The sequence below is a fragment of the Cicer arietinum genome, chromosome 8, assembly GCF_000331145.2.
Source record: "Cicer arietinum cultivar CDC Frontier isolate Library 1 chromosome 8, Cicar.CDCFrontier_v2.0, whole genome shotgun sequence".
Lineage (NCBI taxonomy): Eukaryota > Viridiplantae > Streptophyta > Magnoliopsida > Fabales > Fabaceae > Cicer > Cicer arietinum.
In genome coordinates this window covers 8,974,932-8,994,799 of record NC_021167.2, presented here as the reverse complement: position 1 = coordinate 8,994,799, position 19,868 = coordinate 8,974,932, and the positions used below count along the sequence as shown (strand labels likewise).

Here is a 19,868-nt window from a genome sequence, read left to right as displayed (position 1 = left end):
AGTATACAATTATCGTGGTAGACCATAAAAGTGTAGAGCAAATAGTTATTGGGTACTGTATCCAAAGTTTAGAGTTTGTCTTTTATTCATACCAAAATTATTGTAAGATGGAGGATCCAAAGTGTAGAGTTTGATATTTTATTCATTCCAAAATTATTGTAAAATGGAGGAGTAATTGAGTAAGAGGCAAGGGTACAAGTAAGGATGGGAATAGGTGGGATGATTTCATATAGGTTTATGGTATACTCTACAATGGTAGCTCATACTTTTTTAAATAGATAAAGTTAACTTTTTTTTAAAGTATATTTAGTTAAAATAATCGGGGCTTACGAGTCATCAAAAAATCTTTTAAAAATCTAAATAGATCTGCTTCTGTAAATATATTACTATTATTATATATTTATATATTAAATTATAATTTTTTAAATATTTTATAATTTAATCATATTATTATATTTGATATAATTAAATACATTATAATAAAATATAATTGAATTATAATATCTTGTAAAATCAAATTATTTAAATGTCATGTGAAACATAAAAAAATTACTTAATTTCATTAATCTATTAAATTGTTAATCTTTTAAAACATATATTTGATTACTTTTAAAAAAATATTTGAAATACTATCATGGTCACTAATTACTATCATAACAACAACAAAAACAAGTTTAAAATTGATTATTATTATAAATAAAAATTAACTATTTTTAATTAATTTAATGTTAGTATTTATAATATATCTTTATTTTAATAAAAATATTTATTGTTGAATATTTGACATTTAAATAAATAATTTAATAAATTAAAATTATATTTTTCCAAAAATCTAAAAAGTTAATAATTCTTGATTAATTTTTTTAATAACCGTGAATGCAGTTACTTTTGTTTGTAATAATAATTGAATGAAGTAGATTTTTAAATAATTTAATAAATCATATCAAACTTTTATAACTTTTAAGCCAAAGCTTAAATAAAAATTTATGACATACTACTTACTAAACTTATACCATAAAATTTTTGATAAGTCTTAGTAGATTTTTATAAAATCTTATTTAAAATACCATATTCCCATCCCACGTGGTCTCTAATTTTAATTTTAACAAAAATAAATTTTATTTACTCAATTTTTTTATTAATTAAAATTAGTTGAAAAGATTGATGACAATAAAATAAATAAAAATATATTAATAAAAAATATTAATTATTATTAAGTTGATAAATAATTTAAGATAAAGAAAAATACTTTATTTATCTTTTAACTCTGATTATCTTTTGATTTCTTTTGTCATTCATTTATTTTAAAAAAATTATTTAATATTTTTTTATTTTTAGAAATAAAGAAAAGAAACATGATTAACAATATATATATATATATATATATATAAACATTTAAAATAAGATAAGAAGTATGAATTGTGAATCTCATTAATAAAAGCTGCGCGCAATACGACTATTATTGTGTCATGAATGTATCTATTGCCAAAATTCTACAATAAAAAAAGCAGTCTAAAACAACAGCTTATGTGCTACAATAGGGGGGCTCAGCGATTCCATAATCGCCCGCATAAACTAATTAATTTTTGATATTCAATTAAAAATTGGTGATATCCAACTTATGGCTGTTATTCTATTCAATTATTCCGACGAGTAGTACAATGCAAATCAATAATTATTAATATTGTCATAGTAATAAATGAATAGCAGTTATGAAATGACCGATTCACCCTTCCCGGGAGAAGGACTGGTCTACATTCTGAACATCACAATTTCCCACACCTTATTGTAATAACACAATTGCCAACGAAATGGAGCCCACTTATAGGTACAAACGAACCAGAGAAGTATCAAACTTTGTTCAGCTACTTAATGCTGCTACTAGTACTGCATATTGTACAGCTCATTGAAATTTCAATTTCGTCTGTCACTCATGCAAGTTTCGATCAATCCATTTATTACTACCAGTACAATAATCAAATTTATAAAATAAACTACACTGCTCCTCCGTTTTAAGATTAATGAATTATTCAAACTTTTTTTTGGCACATAAATTATTTAATTTAATTTAATTTAATTATTAAAAAAATTGATAATGTAATTAATATATTTATTTTATATAAAAATATAAATAAATTTACTTGTTCTATATAAATTTATTTAATATTAATATTTTAAAATGATTTATTAGTATTAAGTAAAAGTATGTTTAAAAATAATAATAAATTGAAAGAAATTTATATTTAGAAATAAATATTTTTTAATAGATGCTTATAAATAAATTAAGAGTCTTGTTAAATCTATTATTAAGATATTTATTACAGAATTAAAAATAAAAATTTGTATAGAAAAAAATAACTTAAAAATTTTTAAAATATTAAAAACACAAATTTCAATAAAATTTTAATTTAAGTTTTTATTATTAATTTTTTAAAAAGTGTTTGTATTTAGGGAATAATAATATTAACACAAAATAAAAGATATTAATTTAGTAGTGGTATAAATAAAAATATATTATTGAAAAAATTAATTAATATTATTTGAAAAATTGAAATGTTGATTCATCTTAGAAAAAATTATTTTTTTTACATATGAATTGTTCACGATAGAAGTAGAGAGAGTAGTGAAAAAAGAGGAAAGAATGAGAATCGTAATCCTTGAGAGGGATATTTGTTTAGTAGAAAAAAGGAAGAGTGACGAAGATTAAGGCGAAAGGGATGAATAATGGTAATGTGTAAGGTGTAAGATGGAGATGGTAGTTTCATCTCAACAACTTACCTCAAGCTGTGTTGCATGGGTCGGTGGTGACCATAACGTGGGAAGAGGACAGTGATGCCCAATTCCAAGACAAAAACCCGTTGACTTTGCAACCTTCATTTGCTACTTACAAAATGTTAATCCCAATGCACATAATTTCACTTTACCCGGATAATAATATTGCCAACTATGGGAAAAAAAAGCCTTGTGTTTTTCTAGGTTTTAACCAGTTTTCTGTTAATCCCAATGCACATAACCAGACCACCCTAATTTGCTTCCGATAGGAGTCGTGGATAATTTTTCAAACACTAAAATTATTATTATTATATAAATAAATTTGTAAGTGGTTCAAACGAATTAATTTTAATTTATTTATATAGTTGGTCTTTATTGACTCTAGGTATATTATTTGCAATTTGTTAAAGATAATTTAGAACAAAAAGTCTAACAATTAAAAAAATATAAAGAAATAATATTTAATTTTTAAAAAAACAGTATTTAAATTATTAAGTGTTGCATATACAATTTTTAAGATTTTTCTATTTTTTATTTTTTATGTTTGATTGTTTGAAATATGTAAAAGGATATTTGTCAGCATGTATTTATTATTTTGATTTAATTATAGTTTTTGTCTTTGTGGTCTTTATTTTTAAAAGTTAATAATTTTAGTTTTTTTCCTTTAATTTTTTAATTAAAATAAGATAATGTGATATGATTTAAATAACGTGACATATAATACAATGATTTAAAATAATTAACAACAGTTAAATCAGAATAAAACACTGTAAAAATTTAACTTGCAACTTCAGAAATTTTTCATATTTATAATTTGATAAATGACATGAGAATAATTAATACATTTATATGATTTTATATCATACAAATATATGTCAAATTATTTAATATATATCAAATCTTCATTTTTTAATACGAAAATTCAAAATGAAGGAACAAAATTATTGACTTTTAAAATTATAATAAATTAATAAAAATAAATGGACTAAAACTATAATTAAACCTATTATTTTTTGTTCTTAATATCTATTGTTAATTATACACCCTAAATTTGAGTGAGTGAGAGAAAATATTTTCAGCAATTTTTTTTTGTCTAACCAATATCCTTTACCAATAAATAAAATTTTGAAAAACTAACCCTCTAAATTGTGTGGGAGTATAGAAAATGTCAAATAACTCATGTCAATCATTGTTGATCAAATGAATAGTTGCTATTATATGTTATAACCAATCATAAGTGATTATGGTGTCAATCATTGATGCACTTATCTTACAAACTTCTCATTTTAAAGAAACTCAATTTAAAAAACAAAATATGGTATTGTAATATTAATTTTCATTCATGATGAATCTCATTATGTCCTTATCATCACTTATTTCAAAAGTCACACTCGTCTTTCGAAGTCAAGAAAACATAAATAATACTAAATGGCTATTTCGCTATTCGTAAGCATTTATCCTTGTTTAGAGAAAATAAGATGTTCGTGAGAGTTCTTATTCACCATGACAACCAGAAAAACAAATGAATAAAGTGATTTCGAATTCAATTGAATCCACCCATCCACAACCGTTGAAGTGAAAGGGTGAAGGAACTTCTCTCGAGCCATTGTGCCTATGAAACCCTAGAGTGGTTGTTTTCTCTTCTTCCTCTTTCTTCCTCTTTTCATTGTTAACATGGTATCAAAGAGCTTTGGTTGATTTTGGGATCTACCGTAGAGAAGAGAGAGACTATTTTGATAGGAAAGACAACCACCAAAAGAGAAAAGAGAAGAGTAATCCTATTCCCGATTTTGTTAAATCAGTCTCAGAAAAACATCGATTGCGCATTCGTTAACCGTTGGATCGGGCTGATTTTTGGACAGCAGGTTCGCAACATATAGGTCTTCGTCTTCAACGGTCGGATCGACGAAACGACGTCTGGAGAGGGAGAAATCGTGCTCGCACAGCACCAGGTTATCCTTAATTTATTTTCTCTCAGTGATTGTGTTTGTCGTATTTTTCTGTCATTATTTGTTATGGCTGGTGTTAAGGATGATTCTCTTCAAGCTGTTAGTGTTCACCTCAATGGACAAAATTACTCTTATTGGAGTTATGTGATGAAAAATTTTTTGATTGGAAAAGATATGTGGGGTTTTGTTGATGGAACTTCTGTTAAGCCTACAGATAAAAAGGATGAAACTCAATATGCAAAAGATCTGAAAACATGGAATGTTAGTAATTCAAAAATTATTACTTGGATTAATAATTCTGTTGAGTTGTCTATAGGAGTACAACTAGCAAAATATGATACTGCTAAAGAGATTTGGGATCACTTGAAACGTTTGTATGTTCAGTCTAACTTTGCAAAACGTTATCAGTTAGAAAGTGATATTAGAGCCCTTAAGCAGAGCAGTATGACCATTCAGGAATTCTATTCGGCAATGACTAATCTGTGGGATCAATTGGCTCTTATGGAATCACCTGAGTTGAAAGCTGTCAAAGCATACATTGATCAAAGAGAGGAGCAACGTCTGGTTTGGTTTCTAATGGCTCTTCGTGATGATTTTGAGGGCCTTCGTGGGGGTATTTTGCATCGTTCCCCCCTTCCTAATGTTGAATCAGTAGTTAGTGAATTGTTGGCAGAAGAAATCAGACTTAAGACTCATTCTGGTATGTTAAATAAGGAAATTCTCTCAGCTCCTCCATCTGTTTTTGTTGCTCCTGTTCAAAAAAAAACATCTCAAGGGAGAGTTGGGCTTGGTAATGATGAATGTGCATTCTGCAAAGAAAAAGGTCATTGGAAAGCACGTTGTCCGAAATTGGGGAGAACACATAAGAAGAATTTTAGGGGGCCATCGTCCAATGTTGTTGCTTCTGCTCCTCCTACCATTGACTCTAGTTCTGGTTCTGTATACTCATCTGAGAGTGCTTCCCAAATATCTGATATTGCAGAACAACTTCAAAGACTTCTTGCCACTCAATCACATGCCATGTCTGCCACCTCTTCTAAAGGTTTGAACTCCTCTGGTATGTCAGGTATATCTCCTTCCATATGGATTCTTGATTCTGGAGCATCTCATCATATGACATACGATGATAAATCTTTTGTGTCTGTGAAACCTGCCTCGTCTGTGTCGGTTATAACTCCTATGCCACTAGCAGGCATTGGTTCTGTCTCCACACCTAACTTGTCTCTTTCTAATGTTTATTATATTCCTAATCTTACTTTGAGTCTTGCTTCTGTTAGTCAAATATGTGATTTCGGTTATTCGGTTACGTTTTCTTCCACTTCTTGTTGTGTGCAGGATCCACATTCTGGGAGGCTGATTGGGACAGGCCATAGACAGGGGGGACTTTACGTTTTGGATGAACTACGACTCCCAGATACTGCAGCCTCAACAACTACTGCTGACTTATTATCTAGTTTTCGCTTGAATTCATTATCTTCTAGTTTTTATTTATGGCATTCTCGCCTTGGACATGTTTCTGCTTCTAGATTAAAATATTTGGCTTCTCGTCTGTGTCAGTTATGACTGCTGATGGCACTCCTATGCCACTAGCAGGCATTGGTTCTGTCTCCACACCTAACTTGTCTCTTTCTAATGTTTATTATATTCCTAATCTTACTTTGAGTCTTGCTTCTGTTAGTCAAATATGTGATTTCGGTTATTCGGTTACGTTTTCTTCCACTTCTTGTTGTGTGCAGGATCCACATTCTGGGAGGCTGATTGGGACAGGCCATAGACAGGGGGGACTTTACGTTTTGGATGAACTACGACTCCCAGATATTGCAGCCTCAACAACTACTGCTGACTTATTATCTAGTTTTCGCTTGAATTCATTATCTTCTAGTTTTTATTTATGGCATTCTCGCCTTGGACATGTTTCTGCTTCTAGATTAAAATATTTGGCTTCTACTGGAGCCTTAGGAAAGTTAAAACCCTGTGATATCTCAGATTGTTGTGGTTGTAAACTTGCTAAATTTCCAGCTTTACCGTTTAGTAAAAGTGTTTCCGTTTCATATGCGCCTTTTGATTTAGTTCACTCTGATGTTTGGGGTCCATCACCGGTGCTCACCAAAGGTGGATCTAGATATTATGTTTCGTTTATTGATGATTACACTCGTTATTGTTGGGTTTATCTTATGAAAAATCGGTCTGAATTTTTTGACATTTATCATATATTTCGTGCAATGGTCAAAACTCAACATAATTCTGTTATAAAGTGTTTTCGTTGTGATTTAGGTGGTGAATATACCTCTAATAAATTTTCTGAATTACTTGCTTATGATGGCACTCGCCACCAAACATCTTGTACTGATACTCCTCAACAAAATGGAGTTGCTGAAAGGAAACATCGTCACATTATAGAGACTGCTCGTTCCCTTTTGTTGTCCGCTTCAGTTCCTAGTGAGTTTTGGGGAGAAGCAGTTCTTACTGCTGTTCATGCTATTAATAGAATTCCATCCTCTATCATATCAGGTTTGTCTCCCTTTGAAAAATTATATGCTTCTACCCCTGATTACTATTCTTTGAAAGTTTTTGGTTCTACTTGTTTTGTTCTTCGCCCTCAAGTAGAGCGCAGTAAGTTGTCTTCTCGTTCAGCCATGTGTGTTTTTCTTGGTTATGGGGATGGTCAAAAGGGTTATCGTTGTTATGATCCTCATGCAAGAAAACTTTATGTATCTCGTAATGTTGTTTTTCTTGAGCACATTCCTTTTTACTCTGTTTCCTCTGATTCGCAGATTACTAAGAGTTCTGAACTAACCCATATTGATCCGTTTGGTCCTAATGATAGCGCTTCTAGTGATTGTACTATTGAGAATTGCAGGACAAATACTACTACTCCACATGATGACATCCCTCTTGTCCCCCCGGCTGTCCAACCACCTCCTGCGATTGTTGATCCTCCTCGTTACCCTTCTCGTCAACGTAAGTCTACTCAGTTACCTGATTTTGTCTATTCAACTTACTCAGCTTCGTTTGCTTCTTTCTTAACCTCTATTCACAGTTTGTCTGAGCCCTCTTCCTATAAAGAGGCTGTTCTTGATCCTCTTTGGCAGCAGGCTATGGCAGAAGAACTATCTGCATTGCACAAAACCAACACTTGGGAATTAGTACCTCTTCCTCCTGGAAAACGTGCTATTGGGTCTCGTTGGGTATACAAGATCAAAACTAAGTCTGATGGGTCAGTTGAGCGCTACAAAGCACGTCTTGTTGCTAAGGGTTTCTCTCAACAATATGGTATGGATTATGAAGAAACTTTTGCTCCTGTAGCCAAGATGACCACTATTCGTACTCTTATTGCAGTTGCATCTATTCGTCAATGGCATATTTCCCAAATGGATGTCAAAAATGCCTTTTTAAATGGTGAGCTTCATGAAGAAGTCTATATGGTCCCTCCACAAGGAGTTTCTCATGATCCAGGGGAAGTATGTAAGTTAAAAAAGGCTCTATATGGTCTTAAACAAGCTCCTCGAGCTTGGTTTGAGAAATTCTCTACTGTGATCACTTCTCTTGGTTTTCGCTCTAGTGAACATGATTCTGCATTGTTTATAAGGTCCACCACTCATGGTCGCATTATACTTTCTCTATATGTTGATGATATGATTATTACAGGTGATGATGTTAGTGGAATTAATGAGTTGAAATTGCAGTTAGCCAAACAGTTTGAGATGAAGGACTTGGGAACTCTTCGCTATTTCTTGGGGATTGAAGTTGCCTACTCTCCTAGAGGCTACCTTCTTTCTCAATCCAAGTACATTGCCAACATTCTTGATCAGGCTCGTCTTTCTGATACTAGAGCAGCAGATACTCCTCTTGAGTTGAATGTAAAATATGCTCCCTCGGATGGTGTTCCTTTACCAGATTCCACTTTGTATCGTACTTTGGTTGGCAGCTTAGTGTATCTTACGATTACCAGACCTGACATTGCTTATGCTGTTCATGTTGTTAGTCAGTTTGTTGTCTCCCCCACTACAGTACATTGGGCAGCAGTTCTTCGGATTCTTCGTTATCTTCGAGGAACTCAATTTCAAAGTCTTCTCTTTCCATCGTCATCCTCATTGAAGTTACGAGCTTATTCTGATGCTGATTGGGCTGGTGATACCACTGATCGTAAATCCACCACAGGGTTTTGTATCTTTCTTGGAGACTCTCTTATTTCTTGGAAGAGTAAGAAACAAGACATTGTCTCTCGCTCTTCTACAGAAGCTGAATATCGTGCTATGGCATCCACTACCGCTGAAATAATTTGGTTGCGTTGGCTTTTGTCTGATATGGGTATCTCTCTTGCTGAGCCAACTCCGATGCACTGTGATAACAAGAGTGCTATTCAAATTGCTCACAACTCGGTCTTTCATGAACGCACCAAACACATTGAGATTGATTGTCATTTTACTCGTCATCATCTTCAGCATGGAACTATTACTCTACCATTTGTCCCTTCTTCTTTACAGATTGCTGATTTGTTCACAAAGATGCATTCCATTAAACGTTTCCGTTTTTTAGTTGACAAACTCTCGATGCTCCATGTTAATGCATCGTGAGTTTGAGGGGAGATATTAGATAATATTATTATATATTAGTAGTAAGGGTTAGATAATATTATTATATATTAGTAGTAAGGGTTAGATAATATTATTATATATTAGTAGTAAGGGTTAGATAATATTATTATATATTAGTAGGAGATATTAGATAATATTATTATATATTAGTAGTAAGGGTTAGACAATATTATTATATATTAGTAGTAAGGGTATTTTAGATATTTTCTATTTTCCTCTATATATACTCATTGTAACCCTATTAACTTCAGTTTTGGTTTATTATATGATATGAAACCCTAGAGTGGTTGTTTTCTCTTCTTCCTCTTTCTTCCTCTTTTCATTGTTAACAGTGCCAATGAAATCCACGATGGGGTAAATATAACATCCACATGCGACCATCACATAAAAGAAAATTATAAGACAATCAAATTTCCAATACATTGAAAATCACTTTCCTACCCTTTCCACGACATTGAAAAAATATTAAAATACTATAAAAGTGACCCAAAAATCTAATCACTAAACAAATGAACAACCATGTTCAAACTAAAAAATGAAAAACGTACCATAAAAAATGAAGGGTACAATAATATAACTTACCAAATATTGAAGTAGGATGTCGAACTTGTAGAAAAATTCAGAGAAAAGATAGAACTTAAGAGAGAATGCACGAACTCGCATATGACTTCATAAAGAAGATAAAACGTCTAAAAACTTGAGAAACTAGGAGAAAGGTACAAGGGAGATAGAGAGAATATCCCTCCAAAATTTTGAAATGTATATAATACCAAGTGATGGAACGAAGCAACCCATAAAAGAGATTTGATCCAACGATTAGATGTTGTTCTCAAAACCACGCATAAGAGTACTCAAAAGGCATCAACCATTTGAATGGTTACATAAATGGAGACCTACACATTAGTTGGAACTCAAATGACAATCTTTTCATGTCACATCTCAATGACATAAGAATCTTCGGTTGACACAAATAAGTCAAACATTTGATAACATTTTTTGGAATAAGAGAACTCGCATAACTCTCATACGAGATATGATTAAAGAAATATAATTTCACATTCACAATATGAATTTAGGGTATTGTTCTTTTGAACTTCTCATCCGAGTGCATAGAGAAAAGGTTTATAATCGAGGAAGATAATATATGTCTTGTCTATCACAACCAATAATTGAAAAAGTCAAGAGTTCGCGAAGTATTTATCCCAATATATGAATTATTGAGACATACCTTGTAATCCTCACAATGAATTGTTGACATTAAACTCGACGTCACAAAATCACCAACTTGTATATAGCAAATAACTTGTGGGCAAATGTTCCATCAAATCGGGCCAATGCTAAATTTGTTAGAAACCATACACGATAGATCCATTGCGCACACATGTGAAACCTTAAAGGTCTATCACATCCTTGTTGGTCCTAACTCTAATGGTCGAGAACAAACCAAATGTAATTGTTACAAAGTGAGATTTGCGACCATTATAGACGTTACATCATCAATAAAACTAGATAATACACACGACTTCTATCTTATACATATTTTCCAACTCATTTAGATATTGACTTAAGTTTTAGAGTGATCACAAATACCATCACATATCAGAAGAGACAAAATACTATCATATTACATATTCTCTTTGATAAACCATTTAGTTGAATTGTCATCATTAATTACTTTTACTATTTTTCTCCACTAAAAATAAATATACAAATCTAAATACACAATAATTTGTACATAATACAATAAATTGAAAGAAACTCTATCAAATTTATCCATATAATAATGTGGCCGGCCTATGGGTCAAGTGTAGAATTAGGAAGCAATCCGAGAGGCTTTTTTCGTTGGGGTGGTCTTTTTGGGGGTCTCAAAACGGAAATATAGAAAAAATAGACCTAGGTCAAGACAAAGATAAATAGATGGTAGGGAACTGAAATAGAAAAAAGGAAAAGAGAAACATGAAAAGGATCTCTGAATCTAATCCATTTCTCCTCACCCTCCCTCTCTAACCAACTTCCATGCCCATAAACCATTATATCATCCACCCTTCAAACACAAATTTCTCAACAAATTCAAAATCAGAAAAACTAAACCCCTTTCAAGTCACCCAAGAGTACAGTGAAAATGGTTAATATGTGGAGAAAAGCATTCTGTACATCCATTTCCAGAGACAAAAACAGGGAATCAAAAGTAGTAATAACCGAGAAAAAACAACATTGCGATAACTCCTCAACCAATCAAAGTCCTAGAATAAGTTCCAAGTTTGGTTTTTTTTCCAATCCATCAACACCACGTTGTCAATCTCAACCTCAACCTCAACTTGAACCTAAACCTTCATCAACCGGTTCCACTACTCTTCGTTGCAGAACCTCCGTTGCAACAACAACCACTCATTCTGTTCCCAATAGTCCAAAACTCCAATGCAGTAGTAACACCAAAACTCCTAAATCATTCTCTTCACCTAACTCACCATCAAGTTTCTCATTTCTCAAATCCACTTTACGCTTATCCAAAGTAAGCATAACATAATTAATTCCCAAATCATATCAATTATCAATCATACTTTATAATTTCAATACTAATAAGAATAATTGGTTTATTTATTTTTTGTGTGCAGAGTCGATGTGGAATATGTATGCAGAGTGTGAAGAGTGGAAAAGGAACTGCAATTTTTACGGCGGAATGCTCTCACACTTTTCACTTTCCTTGCATATCTACGCACGTGACGAAGAATCCAATACACGTGTGTCCTGTTTGTGGTACAAACTGGAAGGAACTTCCGGTGCTTGCAATCAACAACGAGAAGAAGAACAACAACAAAATTTCAGAGGAAAACAGAGAAGCGAGGAATTTCAAAGTTTACAACGATGACGAACCTCTCATGTCACCAACTTCACTATCTCGTTTCAATCCTATTCCTGAATCGGAAAATGAAACAGAAGATGAAGATGATGAAAACATTGAGTTTCAAGGGTTTAATGTGAATCCTGTTAGTGTTTCGTCTTCGCCGGTGATTAGGAGGAATATTGAGGTGTGTTTGTTTCCGGAAACTGCTGTTGTTTCTGCTAATAGAAACTACGAGAGTTATGTTGTTGTTTTGAAGTTGAAGGCGTTGTCACAGAAAGTTGCGCGGCGAGCTCCGGTGGATGTTGTTATTGTTCTTGACGTCGGTGGAGCTATGTCAGGGCAAAAGCTTCGTCTGATGAAAAATTCCATGCGACTAGTGATCTCTTCCATGAATCCTACCGATCGTCTCTCAATAGTTGCATTCTCCGGCGGCTCCAAGAGACTATTACCGCTCCGGAGAATGACCGGCGGCGGTCAGAGATCTGCGCGACGCATCGTGGAAGCGCTCGCCGCGATTGATCAATCAAGAGAAGGCGTTGCGGCGAAGAACGACGCTGTGAAGAAAGCGGCGAAGGTCTTAGAAGATCGCCGCGAGAGGAATTCCATTGCCTGCATCATTGTTCTCTCCGATATCATTGACTCACGCGCCATGAACGCGTCATTTCAAAAACCCTCTATGGTCTCATCCACGCGCTTTTCTAACTTCGATGTTCCAGTACACGCAGTGCGTTTTCCTGACTCAGGCGAGTGTTTCAACGCGCTTCCAGACGTGACGCTTGCGAAATGCATAAGTAATTTGTTAAACGTGGTGGCTCAGGACGTTACGATTCAGTTAGGTGTTGTTTCACGCTCGCGTCCAGTGGAGATCGCTGCAGTGTACTCACTCGCGGGTCGCCCCGCCCCACTCGAACCGGGTTCAATTACAATAACCGATTTGTACGCTGAAGAAGAGAAAGAATTATTAATGGAGCTAAAAGTACCAGCCGTTTCAGCTGGGTCCCACCACGTTCTAACCGTACTATGTTCTTACCGTGACCCCCTCACTCGTGAGATTTTGAATCCTATTGAACAAGCAATGTTGATTCCACGTCCCCACACCGTACGATCCTCGTCTGAAAAGATCGAAAGGTTGAGAAACCTTCACGTCACTATACGAGCCGTAGCTGAATCTAACCGCCTCGCTGAGCATGGTGATCTCTCTGGAGCTCATCATTTGCTTTCTTCGGCTCGAGCTCTTCTCTTGCAGTCTAGTAAGCCTGTCGAGGAGGAGTATTTGCGCTGGCTTGAAGCTGAGCTTCAGCGACGCAGGCAGGTACAACAGTTGCAGAGTCAAAGACAGAGAAATATTAATAGTCATGCTGAGGAGAAATTAGAGCCGCTTACGCCGACTTCGGCTTGGAGAGCCGCTGAGAGGCTTGCTAAAGTTGCTATCATGAGAAAGTCTATGAATAGAGTTAGTGATTTACACGGCTTTGAGAATGCAAGATTTTAGAGTTTGAAGAAACTAATTGTAATTGTTATTTTTAATTTTTTTCTACATATAATCTTGTGCATAGGCAAAAGTATTATGAATAGAAAATTTTATGGCTTTGAGAATGCAGATTCTAGAGTTAGAAGAAACTAAAGAGTGTATTAGATTATTATCTTTGTGCATAGTTAAAAACATTAATTGTTCAAATACATAAAAAAAGGTCTCATGTTACTTGAGATTCGAAGCTAAAAGTTGTTTAGGACGCTGTATTTGGAAACAAACACACGCGAGTCTTTGTTCTGAGATGTTAAAAAACCACACATTATTCATAAAAATTGAGATTAAATATTGTTTATAAACAAATATTTTTTTAGAATCGACAAAATTATTAAGACGCATTCAAGATCTAAAGTAAAGGGAGTGAATTTTATAATAAAAAATAAGACAGCCCACTCTTCTGTGATAATAGCGACAAGAGGTAACAGACGTTGAGGCCCTTTTTCTGTATAGGATTTAGGAAAGGAAGCGATAATGAGTGATGGCACAGAGTGATCCCACATGAATTTGATTGGGCAGTGAGGCCTTGTTTCTTCTGTTTTGTCCTTTAACTCATTCCTCTTATAACTTTCGAAAATCCCAAACTCTTTTTATTCAATTAATTCATATCAATCCAAAGACTATTATTCTGTTCAGGGAATAGATATATTTAAATTGAGAATCCTAAGGTGGTTGCTTTTTTTTTCTTTCTGATAAAAATAATATCAATTAATAATAGCTGCTGTTCAATAGTCTAAATCAACAGAATGTGGATAAAAAAAATGTGCTAGATTAACAGTATTTTTTTATGTTTGCAGAAGCTATTAGTTCTCTGAATAGTTTATTATTCTGTTTGGTTAGTGAAGATGACGGTTGGATTGCTTCAGTTTTTGTTAGTTTAATTCAACATTAATGTTTAATCATGCTTTTAAGAATTTAGGATGGGGGGGCTGTTATTTTTTTCTTCTTTCTTTCTAATCTTATCATAAGACAATACATGTGAAATTTCTGTTCACTAATCTGGCATTGCATCAAATATTATCCTATCATAAGATTAAGATTACATGTCAGTGAAGAGGTTGTCTAGATTTACCATAGTGTTCTATCTAGTGGGGTTGTGCTTCCATGGTGCCAAACAAAACTGCCAAATTGCAAATTTATGTTGGAAAAGTAAGATTTTGCCAAAAAGAACTTCCAAAATGCTAAGATATTATAGTGACAAGAAGTGTGCCAAAAACTACCCCACTAATGGTGAATCCAATGAGGATATTCATCTTTTTTTTTAAACGAATATTTTTTTTTTATAAAATTTAATGTATTTTGTTGTATCATGTATGAAACAATAATTATAAGAATTATTAGATTTCAATGGAGATTTATTTATGTCTAATGATTCTTACAAATATAATATCTATAGAGGATGAGATTCCTTATGCAAAATTGCAAATAAATTATATGACAATTTGAATTAATATCACATAATTTTCAATGGAAACGCTTTAATTTCCCGGTTATGAATTTGGATTTTTTGTTGGCTTGTGGTCAGTGCCACGTATAAATACTGTATCCTTTTTTTGTCACAAAGATGGCAAAATCATATACATAGTATAATAACAAACAAATTGTGAGATGGTGTGTCAAATCATTAATTCTAATGTCTTAGCCATGATGTCGGTAACAAATTTATGATGGTGAACTCATATGAAGGATAATTTGAAAAAAAATAGTAAACTTCTCAAAATTTGTTTACATTTTAATTGCATCTACAATACAATTGAAGTGTTAATTATGATACAATTAAAGTTATATATCAATCAACGGCTATGATCTTGTGTTATTTTAATTGGACTTTTATTTATTTAAAAAAGGATAAGAGTCCACCTTATGAACCATGTTTCTGGAAAAGGGTGGAGCTGCATGGGCTCAATAATTTGAGCACTGAATTTGTAATTAGAAAACGATAATTAACACATTGTGCAATTATTTCTGCACGCTTTTAACCTTAGTATTGAGCAAGGTACTAGTAGTAAAAAAAGAATTGTACCTAAACATCAGCATCCTTATCTTAAACCAAGACATTATTCACCTTGTTGTCATGACCCTGCTCAACATCCCCATCATTAGTTATGGCATCCCAATGCTAACAAATTACTGGTTCTAGCTAATATACACAATTTAAAATAAAAAAGAACATAATTCTCGTGATACAACAAAGTAAATTTATTATTTTACTAACTTTGAATAAAATAATGGTATTATAAAAAGTTATCTTCATTTGAATATATTATTTGATCATTTGTAAGGTATTAATCAAATTAGTAATTGAATGTAAAAATAAAATAGTCCTTGAATATTAAGAAATACTACTACATTCCTGAAATTATAACATTACTATAAAGATTTTATTTTTTTTAATTGTTAATATATTATCGCATAGCATAGTAATTGAATATATGATTTCTTTAAATTTATTTAACATCAATGTCATTTCAATAATGTTTAATTCATTTATAAAATTTTGTCATAAAGATATTTTATAGGTTAATTAATTTTTATTGTGAGTAAATTGATGTAAATTCAATGTAAAAAGATAACACAGTAAATTAACATATCAAACTATAATTTTTAATAATTTTATAATATTTATGTTGACTGATATTTTAAAATTTTAATAATATATTTATTAATTTATAAAATTTGAAGATTAATTTAACTAACAAAAATAATTTATACCGTCAAATTGTTTATTTACCTATGTATGATAACATAAAAATTAAGATTTATATCACGATTATAACTATATGCATGAATCTATAAAAATTGTAATCTGTTTATGAAATTATTAAACAATTAAATTATATCAAAATCAATTAAACTTTTATTAGTATATTTCTCTTAGGGATAGTGCTAGTGACGTGACACCATTCTCTAAGTCACAAATTTGTGAAAGCTAGAGAACATATATTTAGCAAGATATGGATCCTATATCAGTATCTGCGTGAATATAGAGAAAAGGGATATTGAGAAATTGACAATTAACTTTTTAAGCTACGGAGAGGTCCCTCCCAATGAACGGTCACAATTTTAATCTTTTGGCTGGACCAGAGGCCGTTTCTTTCTTTCACTTTATCTTTTTTATAATAAAAATTTGAAATAAAAAAATACTCTAGTTTTAAATAAAGCAAATCTTTGTATTTTCTGAAATTTTACAAAAAAAGTTTATATTTTTTCTCATTCTAATATTATTAGCCAAATTTAAATCTGCAATGTGTAAATTTTAAAAATATTTTATTATTATTATTATTAAGTTAAATAGAATCCGCGTCCATTAACTTAAATTCAATTAACGTTCAGTTTTTTTTTTTCTTTTCGATTTAGTCATTTATTTTAAGTTTAAGAGACAATTTGATTTTTTATGTTTTAAAATGTCAACAATATTATTTATTTTTTTTACAAAATATCAAAAAATACATCAATATTTTCAAACAAAACTCATAAAATTAATTATCATCTTCAATATAATAGAAATTTCATCAAATGCATAACTCAAATATTCAAATAAACTCGTATTTTCATCTCCAACAACATCAAATTCATCAAAGAAAGAATGAAAATATGAGTTTATTTAAAGATTTAAGTTGTGAATTTGGTGAAATTTGCATTATATTGGATAATTAATTTTATGAATTTTGTTCAAAAATTTTAATAAATTTTTGTAAAAGAAATGATAACATTGTTGATATTTTAAAATATAAAAAATCAAATTATTACTTAAAATTAAAATAAATAATTAAATAAAAAAACTAAAATATTAACTAAAATTAAATTAAAGAACCACTTATATTATTTAATCTTATTATTATTATCTATTCATTCAAAACATTGAGGAATTTTCCTTAATTTGCGCCCACTTTTAGAACCCTTTTAGGTGGTGCTCATTAGTGTAGGACTAGTATTTTTGTTAATATTAAATTTTCTAATATGTAAATCCCAATAATAAAGACACATTCTTTTTAGCTTCTAATAAGCTCACGAGGATGGTCCCTATAAAGAACAAATGTTGGCATATAATAGGTTGTTTCTTGATGCAAATAATCGAACTTGGTCTTACTTTTGGTTGACAGAAATCATGTTCAGCCCGCCAGATCTAAAAACAAGTTATGAGAACTTAGCTTAAGTTTGAATGGAAAAAATGCTTCTAAATTTTCAAGAAGAGAATTTACATACTGTTATTTGTTACAACTTAAACCACATTTTTCAAGAATTGTCCATTTTGAATTTTGAGACTCAGTTTTTTCTTTAATAAAATATGTCTCTTTGCTTAAAAAAATAATGACAATGTTTATAAGATAAACCAGAGATATAAGATTCATAAAAATCTCCATTACTACTAAGTCACTTTACAATTTAACATTATTAGCGAGACATTAATTATATATATTAAAGATAAATATCATTGTAGATATATCTATTTTTATGGAATAATAAAATTTTGGAATGACTGTAGCCATTCGTTATTGTAACTAAGCTCCAAAAGACTTATAGCTTAGATCGCTACATTGCGTATCAAAATTCCAATTTCAAGTTTTGATTTTGAGGAATTTTCCGCATTCAATCACATGTAAGGTCTCATGGTTTTATAAATTTCTACCTTTGTCCCTTATTATAAGTTTTTATTGTTTTTATTTTTCTCTTATTAAGAAAAGTTGACAGAGAAGGTAATATGTTGATTTTATGTGTTAATGCTCCTAAAATAAAATTTGTATTTGAATATATTAAATTTGACTTTTCAAGATATATTATTGGTATTCCAAGACAAAGGCACCTAATAAATTAAAAAAAAAATTATATGACAAATTCTATTCTAAAATAGTACTTATAACTAAAGAAAAAGATAATACTACTTTTGATTTGATGTAAGATTATTTTAATGTAACAAATTGTATACAAATAATAGATGAGAGTATATTGTGTTTTCATACGATCATTTTTATTGTAAGATCTATTTCAAGTTTTATGTTGTCCTTTTTTAAAGTTCATGATGACCAGACATAATTTGGGCGCAAGACAATATAATTTGAGAATAAAAAACAAAACCCTAAACCCTATCACCCTTTTTCATTTTTCAAAGCCCCTAAATTTCAATTCTTTATTTTTATTTTATTTTTAATCTCCATTGTATAAATGATTCCAAACTAGATTTGTACATAATGAATTTGGAGGTGTGAGTAATATTAACTTGTAATTTAGAATCTTGTACGCTTTTAGATTAGTCGAACTAGAAGCATGAAATGTAAATTTAAATTTTTTTTAAACATCTAAACTAATTAAGAGGTGTAAGAAATTCAAAAAAAATTTAAGATAGCATTTATATCTCCGTATTGGTCAATTCAGATAACATCCAATTGAATTAGTTAGTCCAAAAAAGATTAAAATCAACAAAATTAAATTAAATTTTGGGAAGCTTTAGAGAAGGTATTGGGGGTGAGAAGAGGAATCTCTATATAATGAGAAGTGTACTGTGCATCCCCACAGTTTAACCTGCCACCCCCCCATAATTTTTTATTGACTAATCTACCCTTTTTATTTTATATAAAATTTATCAGTAAATTTACTACACTATTTTCTCACCCCCACTTTCGAAAGTTTTTAAAAAAATTTTATTAATCGAAAGTTTCAAACTTTCGAAACAATCAGAGGTTAGATTTCATCAACACCTTCGAACCTTTTGTGAAAAATCCAAAGTTTCGAAATGCAATTTTGACAAAAATCACAAAACATTCGAAACTTTTCTTAAGTATGAAAGCTTCGAAGCGTGCATTTGCTGAAACATTCGAAACTTTGCTTAAGTCTGAAAGCTTCGAAGCATGAATTGGATTAAACATTCGAAGATTTGGTTAAAGCTGAAACCTTCGAAACCCAAATAACATTTCGAAACTTTGCTTGAAGCTGAAAGTTCCGAAAACTATTTTTCCAGCAATTTCGAAAGTTTACATCAATGTCAAAGTTTCGAAATTTTCATTTTTTTAAAAAAATTTATCATTATTTATATATACTATTATTTATATTTATTATTATTTATATTTATTACTATTTTTGAAAACAGGTATGAGTAGAGTTGAGGTTCCTGCCTCAAGAAATATAATAGATTCTACGGACAAATTTATTACCGATCAGGTATTAATATTACTGATAAT

General features: G+C 31.2%; 1 protein-coding gene across 1 annotated transcript; it reads left to right on the top strand.

Annotated features, from left to right (window-relative positions):
- Positions 1-11,153: 11,153 nt before the first annotated feature.
- Positions 11,154-13,764, top strand: LOC101504017 (probable E3 ubiquitin-protein ligase EDA40). Its single transcript, XM_004512484.4, has 2 exons — positions 11,154-11,831; positions 11,935-13,764. Exons 1-2 carry the CDS (start codon positions 11,442-11,444, stop codon positions 13,654-13,656), a joined length of 2,112 nt encoding a protein of 703 aa, XP_004512541.1. The 5' UTR covers positions 11,154-11,441; the 3' UTR covers positions 13,657-13,764.
- The last annotated feature ends 6,104 nt before the right edge of the window (positions 13,765-19,868 follow it).